General features: G+C 56.8%; 1 protein-coding gene and 1 pseudogene across 8 annotated transcripts in view; both read left to right on the plus strand.

Moving 5' to 3' along the window:
• Positions 1–660: 660 nt before the first annotated feature.
• Positions 661–21,268, plus strand: part of LMF1 (lipase maturation factor 1) — a 49,296-nt gene continuing 28,688 nt past the window's right edge. For 6 of the 7 annotated variants that reach the window (XR_014145414.1, XM_081820383.1, XM_081820384.1 and 3 more), the window contains exons 1-2: positions 661–795; positions 16,858–16,923. Coding sequence is in view for 5 of the 7 variants with exons in the window: in XM_081820383.1 (XP_081676509.1) it covers positions 784–795; positions 16,858–16,923 (78 nt within the window). In the remaining 2 variants the exon portion in view is untranslated. Of the gene's footprint in view, positions 796–16,857; positions 16,924–18,203; positions 18,272–21,268 lie in introns of those variants that run through there. The other variant, XM_081820387.1, reaches the window with a different exon arrangement.
• Positions 681–12,618, plus strand: LOC115942895 (ubiquitin-conjugating enzyme E2 C pseudogene; annotated as a pseudogene). Its single transcript, XR_014145416.1, has 2 exons — positions 681–795; positions 1,825–12,618. The product of XR_014145416.1 is annotated as a ubiquitin-conjugating enzyme E2 C pseudogene (transcript).

A 21,268-nucleotide genomic window follows, 5' to 3' on the forward strand; every position in this document is an offset into this window, starting at 1 on the left:
AGAAATTCACAAACCGTGCAATGCACAGATCTTCAGGTGCCTCTGATGAGTCTCGGCCCAGGCACCCCCTGCCCCTCACCCCCACTGGGTGTCACCCTGGCATCCCTGGCAGCTGGATTCCCATTTCTTTTTCCTCTATCAGTTTTGCTCATTCTAGAACCTTCTGTGAATGAAACCATAGTGTGTGGACCCTTGTGTAAAGCATCTTTCATGCTGATAAAGTTTTTGATCAGAATGAGATTCAAGGGAACACGTGCAGCATGCAGAAAGGCCAAGTGCCAGTAGCCTGAAGCCTGTTTCAGGTCCCAGCTCCGGGAGTGTCTGTGAGAACACGGAGCCCTCGTCGCTGCCGTGCGTGTACTGCTCACTGCATTTCTCAGCGGGGCTCCCAGCGCGCACCCTGACCTCCTGCGGTGGAGCTGTAGCCCCTGACACCTGGCCCTGCGTCTCCCTCTGGCTTCCTCCTCACCGAGTGCAGACCGGGGCCGGAGTCCGCTCTGTGTTCAGCCTTCATGTCAGGTCGTCACACCACCTGTCCTAGTTTAGGGACCATTTAAGTTCAATGGAGTTTGGTGGAACTGCTTCTTTGGAGAATGTCCGGCTGTTGCTAACACGGCCCTTTTTGTTCTTACTGTCATCGTTCCAGGATGGGAGTCCCAGCTTCTGGAAACAGGATTCCTGGGGATCTTCCTGTGCCCTCTTTGGACTCTGTCTCGATTGCCCACGGGGACGCCCCCGTCCCAGATCGTTCTGTGGGGCTTTCGGTGGCTGATTTTCAGAATCATGCTTGGAGCAGTAAGTAGAACTTTTATTTGCTATGTTTCAGGGAAATGCATTGCAAAGGAGCCGCCCCTTGCTGCCCTGTTGGCTGGGCTGTGCCTGCTGGGCCCCTCCTGCTGCTTTCTGAGTTCTGGGGCATGTTTTTGCGCCCCTGAAATGCCCCTGGCCCTCCAGCTCTTTGTACAAGCACTTTCTGTGGGACGCATCATGACTCTGAGCCCGTTCCATGAAGAGACTCACAGGAAAAGCCCCTCGGCAGCTGCACCTTTCTCCAGGTCAGCCCTCCTGGTGGTTTCTGGAACATAGGAAATGTTTTGCGTGGCTTAAATCAGCAAGGGCAGGAACAGGTCAAGAAGTGTTACAGGATTTTTGTCCCTTCAGTCCCTGTGGTTCTTGGTCACGTCGCTTCGAAGAACAAAGAGGTGGACCAGACGAAGAGTGGTGGGCAGCAAAGCGAAGTTATTGAGCAAAAGTAGAAAGCTGCCGGAAAGGGAGGGGACTGGGGACTGAGAGGGTTGCCCTCTGAACTTCCAATGAAGGGGTTTTTATAAACTCTTTCGAGGAACTATCTTAAGCATCCTGAGATTGGGCCCCTGTGGATTGGCCGCTAAGGTGTGCCAGTTGGGGCTTTGATCATGCACCCATCTCCCTATCAGGTTTTGTTCACATGTTGGTGGTCTTATGACCTGACATTTGGAGGTGAAGTGATAGTGACCAATGTTTTAAATCAGCAAGGGCAGGAACAGGTCAGGAAGTGTTACAGGATTTTTGTCCCTTCAGTGCCTGTGGTTCTTGGTCAAGATGTCCTGCAGAGCCTGCTAGACAGGATACTTTCGTGGTCTCGTGTGAGCTGTAAAACAGGATGCTAGTGCGGTTTTGTCTTAGCTGTCCTGGCTTTTTTGCTTTCTTGTTGGGGACCCTGGCCCTGACTATGTAAGTGTCCAGTTAACTCCTAACAGAAAGGCATACAGTCCCGTGAGTCTCACCCCAGAGAAGCCGCGCCAACTTCCTTCTTTTTCTCTGCCTGCTGTGTCCTCTCTGCAGACGCCTCGCTCGCTGGCTTCGGGGAGTGTCTCCTAAAGGCCAGGTGAGTCGGCGGCTCCATGCACCCCGGCGTAGCTGGTCGGCGCCAGGTGTTCTCCCGGCTCACGCCCTCTCACCGGGCCCTAGAACCCAGGGTTCCCCCACCGCCAGCTTCCACGGGGCCCTTGCAGGTACTCATCTGTTTCCATCGCCACCTACCATCATCTTCAAAGTTTTCAGAGACACTCTCTGAATCTTAAAATCAGGAGTGACATGCTTCCTCTTGACCTCCAACTAACTAGGCACAGAACTTGGCAAATTGTGTTCACGGTCTCTTTCACTTTTCTCCTTTTGTTAGTAAGATCTGGGGTTTTATCCCGGACACTAGCTTCTTTTGTACTGGACACCTTGTCATTCAGGTATGTGAACTCTCCCCGGGGGCAGGGGCCAGCACGAGCTCACAGAGAGCTTGCTTCTGCCGCACCCGGTCCCCTCCAATCCACATGGCCTGCAGTCTCCCCTGTCCCCTGCGACCCGACGCTGGCTGGCTGTGTGCCCTGCGTCCCCAGCAGGCCCAGGCAGTTCTCCGGGAAGCCGCTCTTCCCTGCTGTGTAATTAGTGAGTACTGTGTGGTGGACTCCCGTGGGATTATGTGGCTGCCCTCATCAGACGTTCGTACATGGAGTGTGTCCCGCCTTCCCCTCCACTCTGCCCAGTGCCAGTATACCCCTCTGTGGCTGCCATTCATCTGATACCCTTGTTCCCCATGTCCGTCTGGCCAGTGGGAGCCTGGCTTGTTGCTGCATTGCCCTCAGATCCTGAGCAGAGCCAGCTCTTAGCTGGCGATGGGTGGTCCTTGAGCAGCACAGGAGTCCCGTGGGTACATACCACCCCAGCTCCTTTCATACTGCCAGGAGCCCGCGCTTATGCGTTTCAGACACCCTTCTGGATGCTGAAGCAGCTTCATCCTGGTGTGATGACCGCCTGCTGTTCGGTTAATGCTGCATCTGAGGCTCTCTGGCCGGGACCTCCGGGGGCACTGGAAGCGGCTGGAGTACAGAAGGTGGGCGCTCCGCCTGGGACGTGGGCACCAGCACGGGAAGCCCCAGGAGCACGCATCTGGCCCTGGTGTGGCCAGCAAGGTGCCCGGCCCTGGGCAGGTGCAGGTGGTTGGAGCAGCCGTGGGACTTAGCACGTGTCTGGACTTCACCTCAGAGGGCGCATTCTCCAGACTCCACATCCACGTAGCGAGAAAGACAGGAGTCCTGATCTTCACCATTCCTTTTCCTCAAACACTGAAGTTATTAGCTGTGTCTGGTCACGTTAGTAGCAGGCTGTGGTTCCATGTCCGTCTGTGACTTCACTTTGGATTTTCTGTCCTCGGCTACATTTAGAAATCATAACGTGCGCAGTGTTCCCACCACTCCCTGGGGACCCGCCTGGGACAGCAGGTTCGTCAGGTGGAGTGGAAAGGGCCCCCACGGAGCGCAGCCAGCGTAGGGGATCTGGGCGGCGGCGCTGTCGGGCTGCCATGTGTCAGGCTTGTGACGCCAGGAGGTGAGCGGCCCCCACGGTGCCTGACAGCACTGCCGAGCACCTTTCATGGCATTTTGATGGACTGTTCGCAGCAGCTGGATAAAAATTATCAGGTGCACTAAAAGGTGTAATTACTCGATTCTGTCTGTGTGTTGGATGCTGCTCACCCTCCTTCGCTGGAAAGCAGAAAGGCAGAGCGGGCTTGGTCAAGGAGAGCGGCAGCTACACAGTGCCTGTCACCTCCACACAGACTCAGAAGCTGCGGTGTCTGTGTTTTCTGCAGCGTCTCCAGTGTGCTGAGAGGCTGGGGGCTCTTCCAGGGCTGTGCACCCACCGCCTCCGTGCTCCTGCGGTGGGTCAGCGCGGCCTCCCTGTCCCCAGGGCTCCTACGTGTTCATGCTGCGCTGGGCCGTGAAGGAGTGGTGGCAGCGGGCTGCCCTGCACTCCGTGAATAGCTGGAAACTGGACCCAGTGCGCTGTGCAGCCCCCGTCACACTGGACAGCAGACAGTGGGGCTCGGGGGGAAACACGGCAGGTGCCTGGCTGTCTGCTCTGCGCCTCGCATCCTGCTGGAATTCGGGGGGGAAGGTACCAAGAGGAGGGCCCCAGGCACAGAAGGAGCCCCGAGGAGGACACGGCACCCCTGCTGTTGCAGACCTGCCCCAACACAGAGCTCTGATCTAATCGTGAGAAACGAACACCACGCAAACCCCTACTGAAGGACATTCTTCAAATTTACTGACCAATATTCTCCAGGACCAAAGCCATGGAGTGCAGTTAAAGACTGAGGCCCGGTCCGCCCAGGGAACACAGCCATTAGATGTGGAGCCCTGGGCCATCCTGGCACAGGAGGAGGACATCCATGGGAAAACTGGTGAGATCGGGTGCGGTAGGTAAGGTAGGTTCACGGCGTGGACCTGAGCATGACAGGTGCGCGGGGCTCCGCGCTGTGTGTACAGCTTTCCCAGGTGCTGGGATATTTTTACAATACAAAGTTAAACCCCTTCATACTTGGCGTGTATAAAGGAGGCAGTTAGAGGAGATGGTGCAGTTCTTTCAGATGTGAATTACCAGCACTGACAGAAGAAACAGAAAATCTGATAAGTTTTAGGAATTGAGCACCTTTCCAACTGAGAAAACCCCAGGCCCAGAAGTCCTCAGTGATGAGCAGTTTTATAAACATTTACGGAAGGAACAGTGTGAACCCTGCACACACGCATCCTAAAAACAGAGAGGAAAGCCTTCCCAGCTCATGTTTCTGAGACCAGGGAGGACAAGGACGTTTCAAGAAAAGAACGTTCCAGAGCACTATTCTTCAAGAGCACCAACAACTTCTTGAACTATTAGCAAACAAAGCCCGTAGCGCCTGAGCAGCATGAGGCATTTAAACCGAGTGGGCTTTGCCCGGGATGCAGGACTGAGTGGACAGAAACGAACCGATGCAGTTCAGTGAATTACCGGATATGGGGGAGAGCTAAAATGCTGCGATCATCTTAACTAATGGAGGGAAAGCATGTGTTAACTGGTTCACAGTTAACGAAACATCTTGTGGCACACAAGGAACAGAAGGTTTCTTCAAGCTGATACGTAAACCACCCATGTCTACACCGTTCTTACCTGCGGGGACTGCACATTTCTGCCACAAGGTGGGGAGCACGCAGGGGCATCCGCCTTCATCACATCTGCTTGACATTGTGCTGGAGATCATGGCTTGTGCAGAAAAGCAAGAAAAAGTAACAAAAGCATGGGAAGAAGTAAAAGCACCTGTCTTCGAGGTGAGGAGATCACATATGTGGAGGGTCACAGGGTCCTCAGGAGGAATGCATGCAGTTACCCAGGGCCAGGAGTCACAGACCATGCACAGAAATCCGTGCTATTTCCAGATGCTAGCGAAAGCTGTCAGAAAACGAAATGTTAGGTAGTCGCAGTCGTGCTCTCCCGAGTTCCTGTGTCCCTGGCCACACCGCCCGGATGGCCTCTCAGAACCGCGACCCAGCCGCCGCCGGCAGAGGAGCCAGGCCCAGCGGGGGTGCCAACCGGGCCCCGTGGACAAGAGGCTACGGCAGGAGCCAGTGCCCTCATGCTGTCTTATGACAGAGGAATCTCTGCCTTCCCTCAGTCAGACCTTTCCAAATGGGCGGGGGCCACCATGGAGATCTGAGGTAGAAGCTCTCCCCGGGACTCTCCAGTGGCTCCCTACAACGCACCCACGCCCTGCTACCACCCCAGCACAGACTCCCGGGGTAACATCTGCCCAGGCACCCTGAAGGACAAGGGGTCCGCCCAGGGTGACGTCAGGGCCATCCCGGTGTCCATCCAGAGCCTGCGAGGAGAAACCAACACTGAAGGCCCTTTGCACACACATGCTGCCGAGCTCTGGAAAAACCCACAGCCTTTAAGAAGTATCTGCAAGAAGCCTCAAAGCAGGTCTCCAGCCAGGAACCCTGACTGGGGAGCCCCTCTCCTTGTGTTGTCTTTTTATCTTCTTCTTCAATGATCTGTTCTTTCCTTCATTTCTGAGACTCTTTATCTTAATCTGAGGGATCATTTTTGTTTTATGTTTCTTAAAATTAAGTCTCGGTTGAGCCCTTGTGATGAATATATTAAATACATACGCTGGGGTTTTTTTTTTAATTTTAACTACATCAATAACATCCATAATTAGGAAATTCTAACAGAAGTCTGATGCTCTGTACCCTAGGAGCTACCAGACATTGCTGAGAGAAACTAGGCAGTCTTCAGTAGACAGATATGCACATGTGGGTCAGAAGTTCCAGAACTGCTCACTGCCCAGCTGTCCCCAAACCCGTCAGAGGATTTCATGCAACCCAGACGTAATCCTAGAAGGATTTTCTTTTTAGAAGTTGGTGAACTGACTTAGATTTGTATGGAAACACCATGGGCCTAGAATAGCCAGAAAAATCTTGAATAAGTTGTAGGAGACTCATCCCTTGTTCCAGGATTTCCCAGAGGTCATGGTCAGTGAGACTGGGCAGTGGGGACATGAGGACCGACAGCTGAAACGGCACAGTCCATGTGTCTGAAAATAGTCCCACACTGAAATCACCATCCCATTAGTTTTGACAATTGACCAAGTCCGTCCAACTGAGAAAGATCGGCGTCTTTGACGTGGTGCGCCGGGCGTCTGGTTCTCTGTAGAGAGTGAGCGAGCCGCAGCCTCTGCCCCTGACAGAGAGCTTGGGGTGGGTCCGTAAAGAACACATAAAGCCCAGTAACAAAGAAAAGGGGGAGGTTTTAGCAGATACTTCACAAAGAAAGACCTGCAAATGGCTGTTTCAAGCACTTGAAAAACTGCTCAGCTTCACTGGCCCTCAGGGAAACTAGATGCCACTGTTCTGCAGGTGCCCACAGGAAGAGCTGAACTTACAGACGGCAAGTGTCCTGGCTTGGGCTGCACAAAATACTGCAGGCCGAGCAGTTTGAACAGTGCTGACTTCCTCGTGGTTCTGGAGGCTGGCAGTCGAAGACCCATGTTCCGGGGCCTTCCGTCCCCGTTGGGGACTCTTCCTGATTCATGGACACCCATCCTCTTGCCGTGTCCTCTACCGGTGGAGAAAAGCCCCCATGTCTCGACTGCGTGTACCAATCCTGTCAGGTCAGGACCCCATCCTTACAGCCTCATTGACGCTTAACCATTTCCTCAGTCTAAATATGGCCACGCTGGGGGCCGGGGCTTCAACCTATAGATTTGGGAGGACGCAGATGTCGGGCCCTTGGCAGCAGGGGTGTGAGCAAGAGGAACTGCCCTGCACTGCTCTCCTGTGGGCGTGAGAAATGGCCTGAGTGTGTGGGAGCAGTTGAGGCACTTACCTACGAAGTCGCCTCCTCCACCCTTTTGGTGTTTCCGCTCCTTATGACTGGCCCAGGGGAGCTGGAAATGTGCTCACGAAAGCCCTGCCCCAGCACCAGGAACTGGAAACCAACCACAGCCCATCACAGAAGGATGGGTACCAACCCATGCTAACTCCCCGGGATGGAAAGCACTCAGCAGGGCAGAGGAATGAGGACTGACACGCAGGTGTCGTGCTCGGGGAGAGAAGTCAGATGCGTGGTACGGGTCCTTGTGCAGGGCCTTCCAGAACGGCAGAGCCAGCACGCGGCCACGGCCGTGGAGAAGCTTTCCCCTCCAGGATTCGAGGTGGGGACTGACTGGGAGGCAAGGAGGAACTTTGGGGCCACCGGAATGTCTCCTGTGCTGATGGGGTGAGGGTCTGCAGGCATGCGTGTGCACAAAAGCTCCTCAGCCCCAGGCTTCCTGGCAAGACATAAATCATTTTTGAAACCTAACAAGAGGTGAACAGCCGGGGGAAGCCTCGGGGGGAGATGGCTGGTCGGCTCCCACGTAGAGCAGAGACATCTGTCTTTGTGGGCAGGGCTGGAGACTTGACAAACCGGCAGGTTTTCCTTGGTGTGCCTCCATTGAGCACCAGAGAAAAACCATGTGCCTTCCAGCCCTGGAAAGACCATCAGCCCAGCCGGAAGCTTCAGCTCGAGACAGGACCACAGGATCCAGCTTCCTGGCCAACTCTCTGTGCCAACTGCAGGCATGGGTGGTATGGGGTGGGATGTCCCGCTTCGTCTCCTAGCTTTGGTGCCCACTGACGGAGAGGTTACATGATGACCTGAGCCGTCACCCTACTGTTGACGTGTTATGGATTCTGGCGGCTCCCTCGTGCAGCTGCGAGCCAGCCTGCTGGGGGCTTCTCCAGTGACCGGGGCTCCCCACTTCAGGCTGCTGAGATGGCGAGCAGCGGGGTGATGCAGGTGACCCCACTGGACTTCCCTCCTCGGGGCAAAGGCACAGGTCTGCTTAGCATGTTCACCTGTGCCCTCCCACTGGAATGGGGCAAATGCGCACCAGATGCTTCTCTGGAATGTTTCTTGCATGTTTCAGCTCAATTTTCTCTTTTAAACGCATGGATTTCAACCATATTAGTGTGGAGAATCTTTTTCATTTGCAGAAAATGGCAAAGAGCGTGGGTGTCTGAGTCACTGTATTTAAGATAATAGTTTGCCCTTAATTATGCTTTAAAAAGGTTTTCACTTCACTCTCAACTCTCTGCTTTTGTCAAGACAGAAATATGTACGTGTGTTTGTAGCTCCATTGGGACTGGCCGGTTTCATCCTGGAGCAGGTTAGGATGTCCGCAGCTGGTCTCCGAAGCCCGACCCTTTGCGTCTGGTGCCTCCAGGTGCCAAGTCGGACCAGGCAGCGGGCTTCCCACGTGGCTTCAGAGCCACAGCTGTCCTGGACAGCTCCTGGGCCGGCCCAGCGCCCTGTGCTGTGCCGAGGGCTGAGACCCCAGTTGCTGAAGTCCTGGGAAGTGAGGCTGTATCCGTGTTGCCGGGGATTTGCGGGAGCTGGACAGCACCGAGGGGAGGCAGGACGTGGTTGCCGTCTGGACAACCAGGCCACACCTTCTTTGTGCCCCCTCCGTCCCTGGGCTCCCGTCTGGGTGCACACGTGGCCTGGGTTCATGGGCCGCAGGCAGGCCAAGGCACTTGGCTGCTCCTCGCGTGAGAACCTTGCGGCAGGATTGCACGGGAAGGAAGAGTGTGTGTAGACCGGGCCGCGGCACATGAGAAGACCCGCGCCGCAGCTCAGTCGGACTAGGGAGAGTGGCCGTTGGGAGTCAGCGCCATTAGGCTGCACTTCTGGGGGCGCAGCAGCTTTTGTCTGCTTGCGCTTAGTTAGCGTGGCTTTCACCTTTCTGCATATACTCTGCAGTTCTTCCAACGTGGTGTACTACACTTCTACTGATTGTAAGTTATTTTTACTATTCCTTCACATGATATGAGATAAGAATTGATACCCTGGGATCAGCCGGGTGGCTCAGGCCGTTAGTGTCTGACTCTTGGTTTCAGCTCAGGTCATGATCTTGGGGTCATGAGATCGAGCCCCACATCGGGCTCTGCACTCAGCGGGGAGTCGGCTTGAGATTCTCTCTCTCTCCCTCTTTGCCCCTCCACTCCTCAAAAAAAAATTAATACCCTAAATTCTTATGGACCAAATCGCAACTGCAATGAGCCATTTTCATCCTAAGCTGTGTATTTTGCTGTGACCGGAGCAGGTCACTTGCATGTGCAGTGAATGGAAGGTGCAACACGAAGGGGAGGGCATGCGCCAGAGCCCCCAGGCACCTCTCAGAAGCTGACACGGCATGAACTTTCCTGTTCCATACGTCTAGGTGACCCCCAAGTGACTGCAGTGAAGAGATGCCAGTGTGTGTTTCCCACGTGGCTTCATCAGCAGGGGTGTGACTGCTGAGCACCCATGCCGCTTATGCTCGTGGCTGTAGTACCCGCAGTGGGGCCCTTCCGATGCTCGTGTGCAGACTGTCCTGTTACCACAAGAGAAAAAGGCCGTATCTGAGATGTAGAAAAGCGAGGCCTGTGGACCTACATTTTTCAGGTCCGTATTCAGCAGGGCCAGGAGCCATGGCCGGGCTGCCATCATCAGCACTGGGAGAAGACGCTGTCCTCAGACCACAGGCGGTTGCATCTAAGGCCCTTGCTGTAAGAGTCAGCTGTCTGAAATGTGACAGCTTGGCTAAAATGGACATATTCCTTCACAAATGCAGCTTCCCAAAACGGAGGAGGAAACAGGAAACCTAAATAGCTCCATGTCTGTTAAATACATTGAATTTGTAATCAAAACCCCTTCCAGAGAGAAAGGTATAGGCCCAGATTGCTTCACCAGCGGAATCTACCAGATGCTTAAGGAGGGAACAGTAGTACTCCTACCCAGACTCTGTTGAAAAGCAGTGGAGGTAGGACCACTTCACAGGTTGTGTTTTATGTGACTGTGAAACCAGACCTGTTCAGGTCATTATAGAAAGGAAAGAGACCAGCATCCCCCAGGAGCAAAGGCACAGAAACCCTTAGCCAAACATCAGCAAATCAAAAGGCACGGTCTATCTTAGGAATGCAAGGTTGGCTTAACATGTTTAAACCAATGAGTGCAACTCACCACAGTAATAGAAGAAAGCAGCAAATGGAAGACAAGCACATGATACAGTTCGACACCCACCTGTGATGGTGGGGGGACTTCTTCCGGGGACAGCATCTGAAACCCCAGCCAGCCCACCCTGACTGGTGGGGATTAGAGCGCTCACACCCAGCCAGACCAGGCCGGCATGTGTTCCTGCCAGTAACTCTCAGCGCTGTGTTGTAAGTCTTGGTGCAGGAAGACCGGAAAAAGAGAAAGCATAAAGCTTGGCAGAAAAGTAATGATGCTGTTGTTCACACATGATTAGAGATGCAGAAAACCTGGTGGAATCTGAAAAGCAGCTAGTGAAATGAATACATGAACTTCGCAAGGTTGCAGGACACAAGGTCACTGTGAAGCACACGTACTTTGTGCATGATGAAGGAATCATTACAAGAGATGATCTGGAAAATACCATCTGCAGCGGCCAAGAGAACCTCCAGTGCCTGGTAATGAGCCTGGTTATGGACGTCTAAGGTGCGGATGTGGCAAGTGCAGAGCATCGGCAGCCTCAGCCTGGACCTGCCCCAGGCCTCACAGGTAGGAAGATGCTGTCGCTGCCACATCTGTTTCATCCAAGTGCGTGTGCAGATTCGAGGCCATTCCTGTCCCGCTCCTAGTGGGCTTTTTGGAGAAGTTAACGTGCTGACTGTAAAGTGTACCCGGAAAAACAGAATTTTGAAAAAGAACAAAGCTGGGGGAGACACCTCCTGATTTTACAGCTTAATTTAAAACTGAAGTGTGGCATTGATCTAAGTTAGAGAAATGGACTACATCTCTCCTGTCAGCTCATACTCAACCAAGAGTCCCGAGTCAAGTCAGTGGAAAAAGGAAAGCCCCTCTTAGCGAACAGTGCTAAAGTGATGGGAAATCTGCAAGCGAGGACAATGAACTTGGGCACTGTTTCATCTGCACCAAACTCTACCACTGTGGACAGAAGTGCAGAAGCAACACCGTCAAGTTCTAGAAGAACACTTGGGAGAACACCTCACGGAAGCACGCCCACACAGGTACGGTCGGCCCATTTCCAACCGAGGCACAAGGTCAAACACTGGGGCAGGCATAGGATTTGTTTTGCAAACATAAATGCCAGGAGAATAAAGGTTCCCAAAGATAACACACTTACGTTGGGGTAAGCAAAGATTCTTTGACCGGGCACAAAAAAGCCATAACCATTAAAAAATTTTTTGCTAAACATACTTCATTGATATTAAAATTTCTGTTATCAAAACACAGCACTAAGAAAATGACTAGGCAAGGGCGCCTGGGTGGCTCAGTTGGTTAAGCGACTGCCTTCGGCTCAGGTCATGATCCTGGAGTCCCGGGATCGAGTCCCACATCGGGCTCCCTGCTCAGTGGGGGGTCTGCTTCTCCCTTTGACCCTCTTCCCTCTCGTGCTCTGTCTCTCATTCTCTTTCTCAAATAAATAAATAAAATCTTAAAAAAAAGAAAAAAGAAAATGACTAGGCGAGCCACAGACTGTGAAAAATATTTGCAGTGCACTGGCCGAACCAAAAACTAACATCTAGAACACAGAAACCGCAGTAGAAAGGCAGGCATTAAGCTCAAACACACTTGGAGGACGGAGATCTGAGGAGTCCACTGTGGGACCAGCACGTCCTGCTGGCGGGCACCCCGTGGGGCACAGCGCTGGTTTGGGGAGGGGATGCAGCCTCGCAAAGAGCGGTCGGCAGGCCCCACCAGGCGAGACTGCCCTGCAAGCCGGCCTCCCACTCCTGCGGGTTTGCCGGCAGAAAGGAGAGCCTGTGTCTGCACAGGGGCTTGCACGCACCTGCAGACCTGTTCACAACAGCCAGACCTGGAAACAACCAAGGTCCATCAGCATGGTGTAAAGGGCACGTCCGTACAAGGGGCCGTCTGGGGTGGTCCAGGAGCAGATAGAGTTGGCACTGGCCGCAGCTGCCTCCTGGTGAGCGGGGCCTGAATAGCCTGGGAAGGGGTCCCAGAGAACGTTCTGTGGGATGGACGGCTGCATCCTGTTTGGGATGACGGGCATCGGATTGTGTGCAATTGTCAGGACACACTGAACTGAACACTTACGATGCGTGTGTTTTGTTTCATGTTAAGTTATAGCTCAACCTTTGATTAAGAGGGTGTCATGGGTTTACGTTTTCCTCATGGCCCTTGCTGTGAGGTGCAGCCCGGTAAACTCCGCACACCTGGGGGTGGTAAGCAAGGCATAACAATGCAGCCACCCCAGGCCTGGGGGCCCCCCGCCCCAGAGAGCGAAGGCAGCTGCCCGACCACTGATGCCCAGTGGAAGCCGTGTGTGGGCACAGGGCCGGGAGTGAGCAGCGTGCTTCTCTTTACATCCTGACCTGCGCCCGTCTGTGCTGCTGCCGTCGAGACTCTGGCGTGGCTGGGGGGGGGGGGGGGTTGTGCAGCGAGTTTTCCGGATGTGTGCGGAGCACGGGACCCCCGGGTCTGCTCTGCAGCAGAGCTGTTTGCTGCCGCGGTGTCCAAGCCACTCCTCGGCCTCCGGCCTCTCCCTCGTGAGACTCACACCACTTCTGTGGGAGGGAAGATTCCCGTTGCCTTGGAAGCCCAGTGGCTGCCTTGTGAGTGGACTGGAATTGCCCCGGAAGCAGTTTCCCTGTTCATGTGCTCCCCTCCTATGTTGCTGAGGTGCTGCAGCCCCATGGAGGTCAGACCGTGGCCGGCACGGGGGCTCGGGAGAGGCGCTGCTAGCCACCTCAGCAAATAGCTGCGGACCAGGGAGATAAGTCAGGGCCCCTCCTCGGAGTCAGATGCCGCCAGTAAAATTTTGTCAGATGTAATGAGGTAACTGTTGGAGTGAGTGCAGTGCACCCCCGTGAAGGCCAACCCCGAGTGGGGGTCACCGGGTCCTTGCCGTCCCATCCTGGGATCCCCATACAGGAGAGCACTTACTCCGAGCCGCTTCATCGCACGGACATGGACCGCGAAGCAAGGGGCTTTCCCGTGAGCGCGCAGGGGGCCAGACCACACACTCCAGTACTTCTGGAAAGGGCAGTCTGTGGTGCTCTAGACTCTGGCCTCCGCTTCAGCCCCTGCTCACAGCCCCACACTCACCCCCTCGGCTCCTGTCTGTCTCCATCTCCAGACACTCGGCTCAGAACAGCCTGGGCCTAAATGGGCATCGAGTCCTTGTGGCTTGCGAGCGCCTGTGGTGCCCCCCCCTGCTCCCTGCAGCCCCTCGCACGGCCGGCCACTGGCAGAGACGCCAGCTTCAGAGACGACGCAAAACCATCAGTCACCCCCCCCCCCCCCAACAAGCCCGTGTTTCCGGCACCTGCCGGCAGCGTTCACTGCGCTGTGCGCGCTGGATTCAGGGTGGTTTCTTTATGGCTGTTCTTGGGCCAGGCAAGTGCTGACAGCACCCCGAGACAGCGCGAGCATGAAGGGGCCAGGGTGGCATGGAGACAGGTCAGCCCTGAGAGGTGCCCACGTATGCCTGTGACCCCAGTGCCAAATAGGGGGCACGTGACCATGAATCTCAAACTCACCCAAGACGTAGAGCTCCCCCCACTCGCCTGTTCAGCCCCCAGAGGAGAGGGATTGCAGGAAGCCTGACTGGCGTCCCAGACTGCCAGGCCTGCCCACAGGCATCCTCCTGAACCCCATGAGCCCGTTAGTGTGCATGGCCCGGGGTCATCAAGGCTTCTGGAACTCTGAGGGAAGGAGCCCCGACGTAGCCCAGTCCCCGCGTTTGCAGAGGGAGGAGGCAGCCCTGTTAGTGAGAGAGCGGGGGGCAGGGTGCACTCAGGATGGGCTTGCTGCAGACGGCTTCCTATGAGGAGGCCGTTCACCTGGGTGCAGCTGCAGGCCTGGCAGCCCCTCCTCACCCTCGGCTCGGGGTGAAGCATGCAGCATGGAGAAACAGATGTCCTTCCTGTGGCAAGGCCTTGGGCCTCCTGTCTCCAAATGGTGTCAGAAGCACGTCCTGGGAACCGCAAGCATCCGGAGAGGCCCGTCTGTGTCCCTGGGCGGCGGCCTTCATGCTCCTGCCCCCCGCCCCCAACTCCCCGCAAGGCCTGAGCCTGCCCTGGCAGCCTGGAATGTCCCAGCACCTCGCATCCTCCCTTCCCCAGAGAGCAGGGGTGGACAGCTGTGGGTCACGTGGCTCTCTTCAGGTCTGGCCTGGTACTGGCTTGTCTGAGCCATTTTTTCAGAATTAATTTTGGGCTGAAAAAGGCTGACAGAAGTCTTTGTTCCTTTGACGCTCACTCAGGAAGGAAAAATCCGTGGAAAATCTGACATCTGCACTATAGGGAGAAGTCAGTGGATGGGGAGGAATATAATTACTCTCCGCTCCCGGAAGAATGTCTCAGATCTTTAAGTGTCTCATATCAGCTTAGAACTTGAATGACATTTTAATTATTTTGTTTTTTTCTTCTCTGCCTGGTTTGAGTCTCTAAAGAGACCCACTCTTGGATTCCGAGGGGTGCAGGGAACGGAGCATCGCTCACGGGGCTGTCGTGTGATCGTGCCGCTTTCCCGCCCGCGCCGCAGGTCAGACATGCTCAGGTCTGGACAGCGGGCACGTGGCTCTTTGAATGTGCCAAAGAGTTGCAGCCAGGGGCTGTGTCTCTGGCACTGCTGTGACCTAAGCAAACCCAGTTTCCAGAAAGACGGGGACTCATCTTCAAATAGCACCACCCAGGTGCCTGGTGTGCGGCTCTGTGTGGGGGCGCGCACAGCCCCTGAGGCCTGGTGGCCGGGCTGGCGGAGGGCGCACCGTGTGCACGCCCCTTGTCAGAGCCGCTGGTGGGTCAGGGCCCAGGACGCCAGAATGCTAGGATCCCTGGGGGATAGGTTTGTAAACCGGCTATCCAGCTGCACGTTTAGCTCCTGCTGAGCCCATGTGCATGGCAGGAGCACTGCCACTCGGTCTGTGGAGGCCTGAAGGGCTGCCACATGACCCTGGGACCTCCTTGTCGTGTCTTGTCCCTGCTCCTTTGAGTGTTGTGTCCATGCCACTCCCCACTCCGCATCCATGCTGCCTCTCAGCCCATCCTGTGGGCTCCACGTGCCAGTCACGTCCCAACTCCTGGATGGTCCTTCTGCCTGGACGGCCACAGAGGCCTGCTGACAAAGGACCGTCCTGTCCCCCGCTCAGAGCCCTCACCACCCCAAGGTCCTTCCCTGCATGAAAGTCCCTTTTAGGTGTCTACGCCTGGGCCACCACCCCTGGTATGTATCCACTCAGCTCGATATTGCTGCGAGGCTGTTCTGCTGATGGGATTGAAGACCACGGTCACGGGGCGCCTGTGAGGAAGTAGAGCCGAGGGTCTTGGGGCCACAGCTGGCAGCGCCACCCCTCCTGATGGCCGCCATCCCGGCCTCGGCCCTGACCAGCCAGCTCTGTCCCTTCCCAAACCTGACACTGTGGCCCAGGGGCCCCTGGGCTTTGTCTAACACAGCCTTTCCTGGTCTTCTCTGCTCCGGACACACAAGTCCTTGGTTTCCCTCACACCTGCCTGGGGCGTCTGCCTTTTGCTCCTCGTTCCTCCTCCAGCTTGTCCCTGCTTCTCCAGGGCTGCCCACCCTCCTCCTCCAGAGCCCAGCGTGCCTTCTCTGCACCTTCCACACACCCACGCCACCCCAACCAGGGTGGGCCCTCCTCTGTGCCAGGCTGGGCCTGTGTGGTTGTATCTGCTGACCGGGCGGGACTCGGCCCAGAAGAGTCGCAGCTGTAAAAACCAGCATCACAAGAGAAAGCCGAGCTGCATCCCACGCTTGTTTCTCTCCACGTACTTCCTCACCTTCTAATTCAGCTCTTATGTAAGACACAGAACTCAGAACTCAATCTCTGGGACCCAAGCGGAGCTTGCAGAGCTGGCAGGGGACAGCCTCTGACTTAGGAAGGGAGCCACGAGTTCCCAAGAGAAAGTGGGGGGCGGGGCACGGTGCTGGGGGTGCTGGGAGCTCGGCTGCAGGCCATTCCAGGGACCCTTCCTCCACAGCCATGGCCCTGTGCCCCGGCAGCAAAGCCATAACCTGGACGCATGTGGGCCCGGGCACCCAGGTTTCCCGCGGGGGGAGTGAGCGCTCGAGCCACTGGGGAGGGCTTGGCCTAGCGCACCTGAGCTTCTGAGTTGCTCACTGCCATTGTGAGTGAAACGCAGCTCCCTTCTGGATCCCTCGGTCTAGCATCTGACCGTAGCTTTGTCAGCCTGTCCGTTTCTAAAGCCTCAGAAATACATTCCTGCAGTGATGCTCAGAAAACCCAAGTTTTTGAGAAAGCACAGAAGGTACTGTCTTTATCCAAGGAAGCCGGTAGTTTTGTGTCGTGCGCATGGTTTGACCTCGGCTGTCAGGAAGCCCTCAATGTGCTGTTGCTACAGCTTCATTTACGTCTCACCTCTTACGTATTTCAGGCAGGAGATACCCTCCTCCGCTCCCTTGAAGCTGCCTTTGGGTCCTCCCGCCTGTGGCTGGTTTGCACGCCCCTGGGACCACTGCCAGCCTCTGGAGTGGCTCATGTTCCTGTCTGTGTTGCCTTGGCAGGGCCTGATCAAGATCCGGGGAGACCGGTGCTGGCGGGACCTCACCTGCATGGACTTCCACTATGAGGTAGGTTGCATGGCGGCCGCAGGCCGAGCTCCCTGTCCCCCACCCGCCCCGCCACCCCGCCCATGGGGACCAGCACTTGTACTATAGCTGCAGCCTCTTAGAGGCCACGCCTTGGGTCACAGGGATGCCCTCTCCTGCTTGCTTTCTTGTCGGAGCACAGGTAGGTCACAAGGTAGTTTTCAGGGTGTCCCGTGTGCTGGGCTGGCAGATGGGGCTCCTGGCCCCCATGGCTGTGGGTCACGGGGTCCATTCTGCTTGGGCGCTGGTCCCTCCACCACTGTCCATGGTCCTGCTTAGGCATCCTCTCTCCTGGCATCAGGGCTGGCCCCACATGCCCCCAGGAGAGTGCACAGTGGGAGTCACTCTGCTGCCCGCCCTGTTCCCCAAATCATGGCAGACGGACATGGTGGGAGGTGTGAGTCCTGCTGTCCTCAGATTTCCATGGTCCCCTCCCCCACCTTGGCCCCAAGCTTTAGGCAGTCGTCCTCTCCGCCCCCTTCCCTGGGACCCCACCCAGGTCCAAGACCCTCTGGACATTCCTGTCCCTGCTGATGGCTCACATGTTTGTGGGGGGCTGGGACCAGGTCTCCCTGGGAACGAATTAACTCTAGGGCACTCGGTCAGAGCGACCTCATCCACTTGCCCATGTATACCGTGAATGCCTGCCAGCTGCCCTTTCCCTCTCGTCGGCCGCAAAAACATTGACACGCCTGGAGCGCCACCTGTCAGATGGGACGTTTTCTTCCGTGTCTCCCACCCCTGGCTTATGGTTCCCATACAGGAAAGTGACTTGTACCTGCTCTTGTGTAAAAGGTGCTTGCGACAGGCTCACGCCTCTTCTGGCTTTTCAGTCCTGAATGTGTCCAGTAGATGCCGCCTCGGGAGGCCTGGGTGTGTCCGCGGCTGTGTCATCTGTTAACCAGCCTGGGGGCAGGGACGTCCCACGGATGCTGTGCTTAGCAGGGTATCAGACTGGAGATCTCCCCACGTCCCTCCAGACTCCCCTCCCCTCCTGCCCAGGGGCCCATGAGTCCCTCCTTTGGTCCTGGAGCCGATGTCCTGTAAAGGGCCAGAGAGGAAATGTTTCTGGCTCTACAGGAGGGAAGGGGGCCCCAGGGGCTAAGCTAGGAGGCCCTCCATTCTGTCCTGGCCCCGCCACAAGCCCACAGTGGCCCCCAGCAGCTTGCGGGCAGGGCCCATGACTGTCCAGCGTGTGCAGAGGGAGTGTGTGCTAGAATCCCCTTGGCGTCGAAGCCTGCTCTCTCTGCCTGCAGGTCTTGACCAGGGTGGATACAGGGCCTGTATTTCGGTCCACAGAAGGAGTCTTGGCCAGCAGGGAGAGGACCAGGTGAGCCCACACAGCGAGGCTGGTTGACACCCACCCACCCCCCAAGCTGGGTGCGTCCTCAGAAGGGTTTGAGTCAGGGGACACCAGGGCAGAGTTCCTGCATCTCCGCACACAGCCCTGGGCAGGATTTGGGCAGACGGTGGGCCTGTGACCCATATCCTGGGGAGGGGGCCAGGCACCTGTGATGTTGGTATGGTGTGAGGTCAAGGCCACTTGAAGTTGGTCTTCAAGGACAGGCTGAGTCTTGGCTCAATGACCATGTGGGGCCCTGGTCATCAAGTGGGAGGCCTGTGGCCTCCGGGTCAGGTCCCTTAGAGGAACAGAACCACTCTAACTCTGTCAAGGAGCAAGGGCCTTCCTTCAGTCGATCTTGTTTCCACACGCTCTGTAAACTAGGGTGAGGTGAGGAGTCAGGCCTGGGACCCCCCGTGCTGTTAGCTGCCTGCAGAACCCATTGTCGTCTGCCTGTCAGGGACCAGGATAGGGGCCACACGGCCTGTCCTCAGTGACCTGGACCCCTCCAGTCCTTGGTGGGTGGCAGCAGGGCCTGCCTCATTCACTGTCAGGACACCACTGGCAGGAGCCTCATAGGAGGGACCTGCTGGGGACAGTGGTGGGGCCGATGGGGCGCAGCACATGGGTGAGCAGGAGGGAGCGGCTTCCGGCCAAGACGAGAGCCCAGGCTTTGCTCATAGCTGCTTCTACTTCACCCTGAGCCGGTCTGCTCACAGGCATGCTGTCCACGTGGTGTGTTACCACGGCGAGGCCTTGCAGGGAGGTCGTTGGAGGTGAGCCCTGACGCCCCAACCCTGTGAGCCCCCCAGATCCTGCAGGGAGTAGGAGGCCAGCAAGAGAGGCCCTCATGTGACACCACAGGCTCACCCCCACGTCCCCCGTCTATGTCCTCGCTTTACCTACACGTGGCCGTTGGGGGACTCAGTAGGAGCAGAAGAGGGGCTGGGGCAGCACCAGCGGGTATGGTCATCAGCCACCATGGGGGAGAGAAAGGGCAGCGGACCTCCACAGACATGCCCAGGCCAAGCCACGGTGGCCCTGAGCCGCCATGGCAAAGCCAGTCACCCCTGAGAAGGAGGTCCCAGGAACCGTCGTCCCCAGGCTCATGGGTTCCGCCGGTGACACCAGTGAAAGCATCCATGAGGAAGGCCGCAGGGTCACCCGGCTGCCAGGCGCTCGGCAAAGGAGGAAAGGAAAATGCTGCTGCCAGGCGGCGGCTCTGCGTCCCGTCCAGGCCGCCGTGAGGTGCGCAAGCCTTCCGCGCGGGGCAGCGAGCTGTCAGCAGTGTTCAGGTCCCCAGGTGACCACCACACTCAGTCCAAGTTAGTCGGGATGCCGACTTGTTAACTTTGGAAAGCTTTGGTTACCAAACGTACACCTCAGTGACTCACGCACGTTGGACGTACACACGCAACGGAGCAAGGGCCTCCGCTGCGGCTGGGGGTACGCTGTGAGGAGCATGTGGTGCGGTCGCTAAGCTGCCGGAGTCCCGCCTCGCTGGAGGCTTGGCAGGTCCCACCTGCGGCCCTTCGGGGGGGTCGGGTCGGTGCCCCACCCCAGGCTGTGCGAGAGTTGACCGACACGGATGCCGTTATTTTGCTCCAAAGTCCTGCACGCAGAGCTGACCCTCCGTCTGCGGTCACCAGTCACTGTCTGCTCCCATCACCTGTGAGGTCTGCAGCCTATGGCACATTGGAGGGGACTTCGTGTCATGTCCTTTGCGCCTCGAAGCCCAAGGTTCAAGCCTGTGCAGGGGCAGCTAGCTTGCGGAGCCCAGACGCCACAGCAGGCCCTTCAGGAGCCGGGGTCTGTGCCACGCGTGGGGCCGCATGCCCACGGTCACTGATGCACTCCCCTGCGTCCATGTCGTAGGGTGCCCGCAAGGCTGTCCACACACATGGTGCCTCGTCCTGCTCACCCCCGAGGATCCACTGAGCACCAGCCTGGCCCTCAGCACTGACTTCCTGCTGCCCATTTCTCTAACTGGGAACCACCTGAGCGTCAGGGCAGCTTCAGCCAGGTTTACTCAAGATTTCCCCTTGGTCTTGTGCGGTCAGGAAGGCCTCTTGCCACCGGTCTCGAACGCACCTGTTCAGCTATGTTGAGGTGGAAAATGGTTCCTTGTCACGGTGGTAACAGTTCTCAGTGAGCACTTGGCGCTCCTAGGCGGGCCATCGGTAGCTCCGTGTCCCTGGACGTTGCTCCTCCCGTCGATGAGCCCCTCAGTCCTGGGGCCCACTGGGAGGGCGCCCAGTGGCTCCGGTCTTTGAGAGACCTGCAGGCAGGAGGAGAGGAGGGGGCACAGTGCCCTTCAGCCTTAACTCCTTGCTGTCCACACCCCTGCAGCACTGCTGCAGCACCTTGTGCTGCCCCAGAGGGCCTGGAGGCTGCAAAGGCAAATGCCCTAGTCCAGGAGGGTAACAGCGACCCTGGGAGCTGGCTACCACGGTGGCCTGCGCTAGGCTACCCTCCCCTACTGAGTGGGATCTCCTCTCCTTTAGTCCCAAACAGCAATCTTAGGGGCATACGCCTGGAGCACGTCCCACCCCCCTGGCCACAGTCCCCTTGCAGCTCTGTGCGCTCCGTGGAGGACTTGGGAAATGGGTCGCAAGTCCGTGGTTTCAAGGCCCTGGAGCGGGTGAGTCCTGGCAGATACCACTGAGAAGGTTCGAGTGACGGAGCGTGAGCAGCCCCCATTCCCCCACACGGTTCCTTCTACGGTTTAAGAGGCAACACCGGGCACTGTTCCTGTAAAATGGAGCATCTAAAATGTGTTCATCATAGACATAAGGCGCGTAAAGTGCTTCTGAAAGCGTCAGGCCGCTCATCTGCAAGGGTGGGAGAAGACAGGCTGTCCAAAGACCCGGCTCTGAGTGCACGCGCCCCTGCCCCACGTTTGGCTCCCTCCCTCTGAGCTGCACCCCTGCAAGAAAGCCAGTACACTTGCCCTTCGAACCAGAGCGTTACCGCTGGGGAGCGCAG

The sequence above is a fragment of the Leptonychotes weddellii genome, chromosome 5, assembly GCF_054177405.1.
Source record: "Leptonychotes weddellii isolate Sample4059 chromosome 5, ASM5417740v2, whole genome shotgun sequence".
Classification (NCBI taxonomy): domain Eukaryota; kingdom Metazoa; phylum Chordata; class Mammalia; order Carnivora; family Phocidae; genus Leptonychotes; species Leptonychotes weddellii.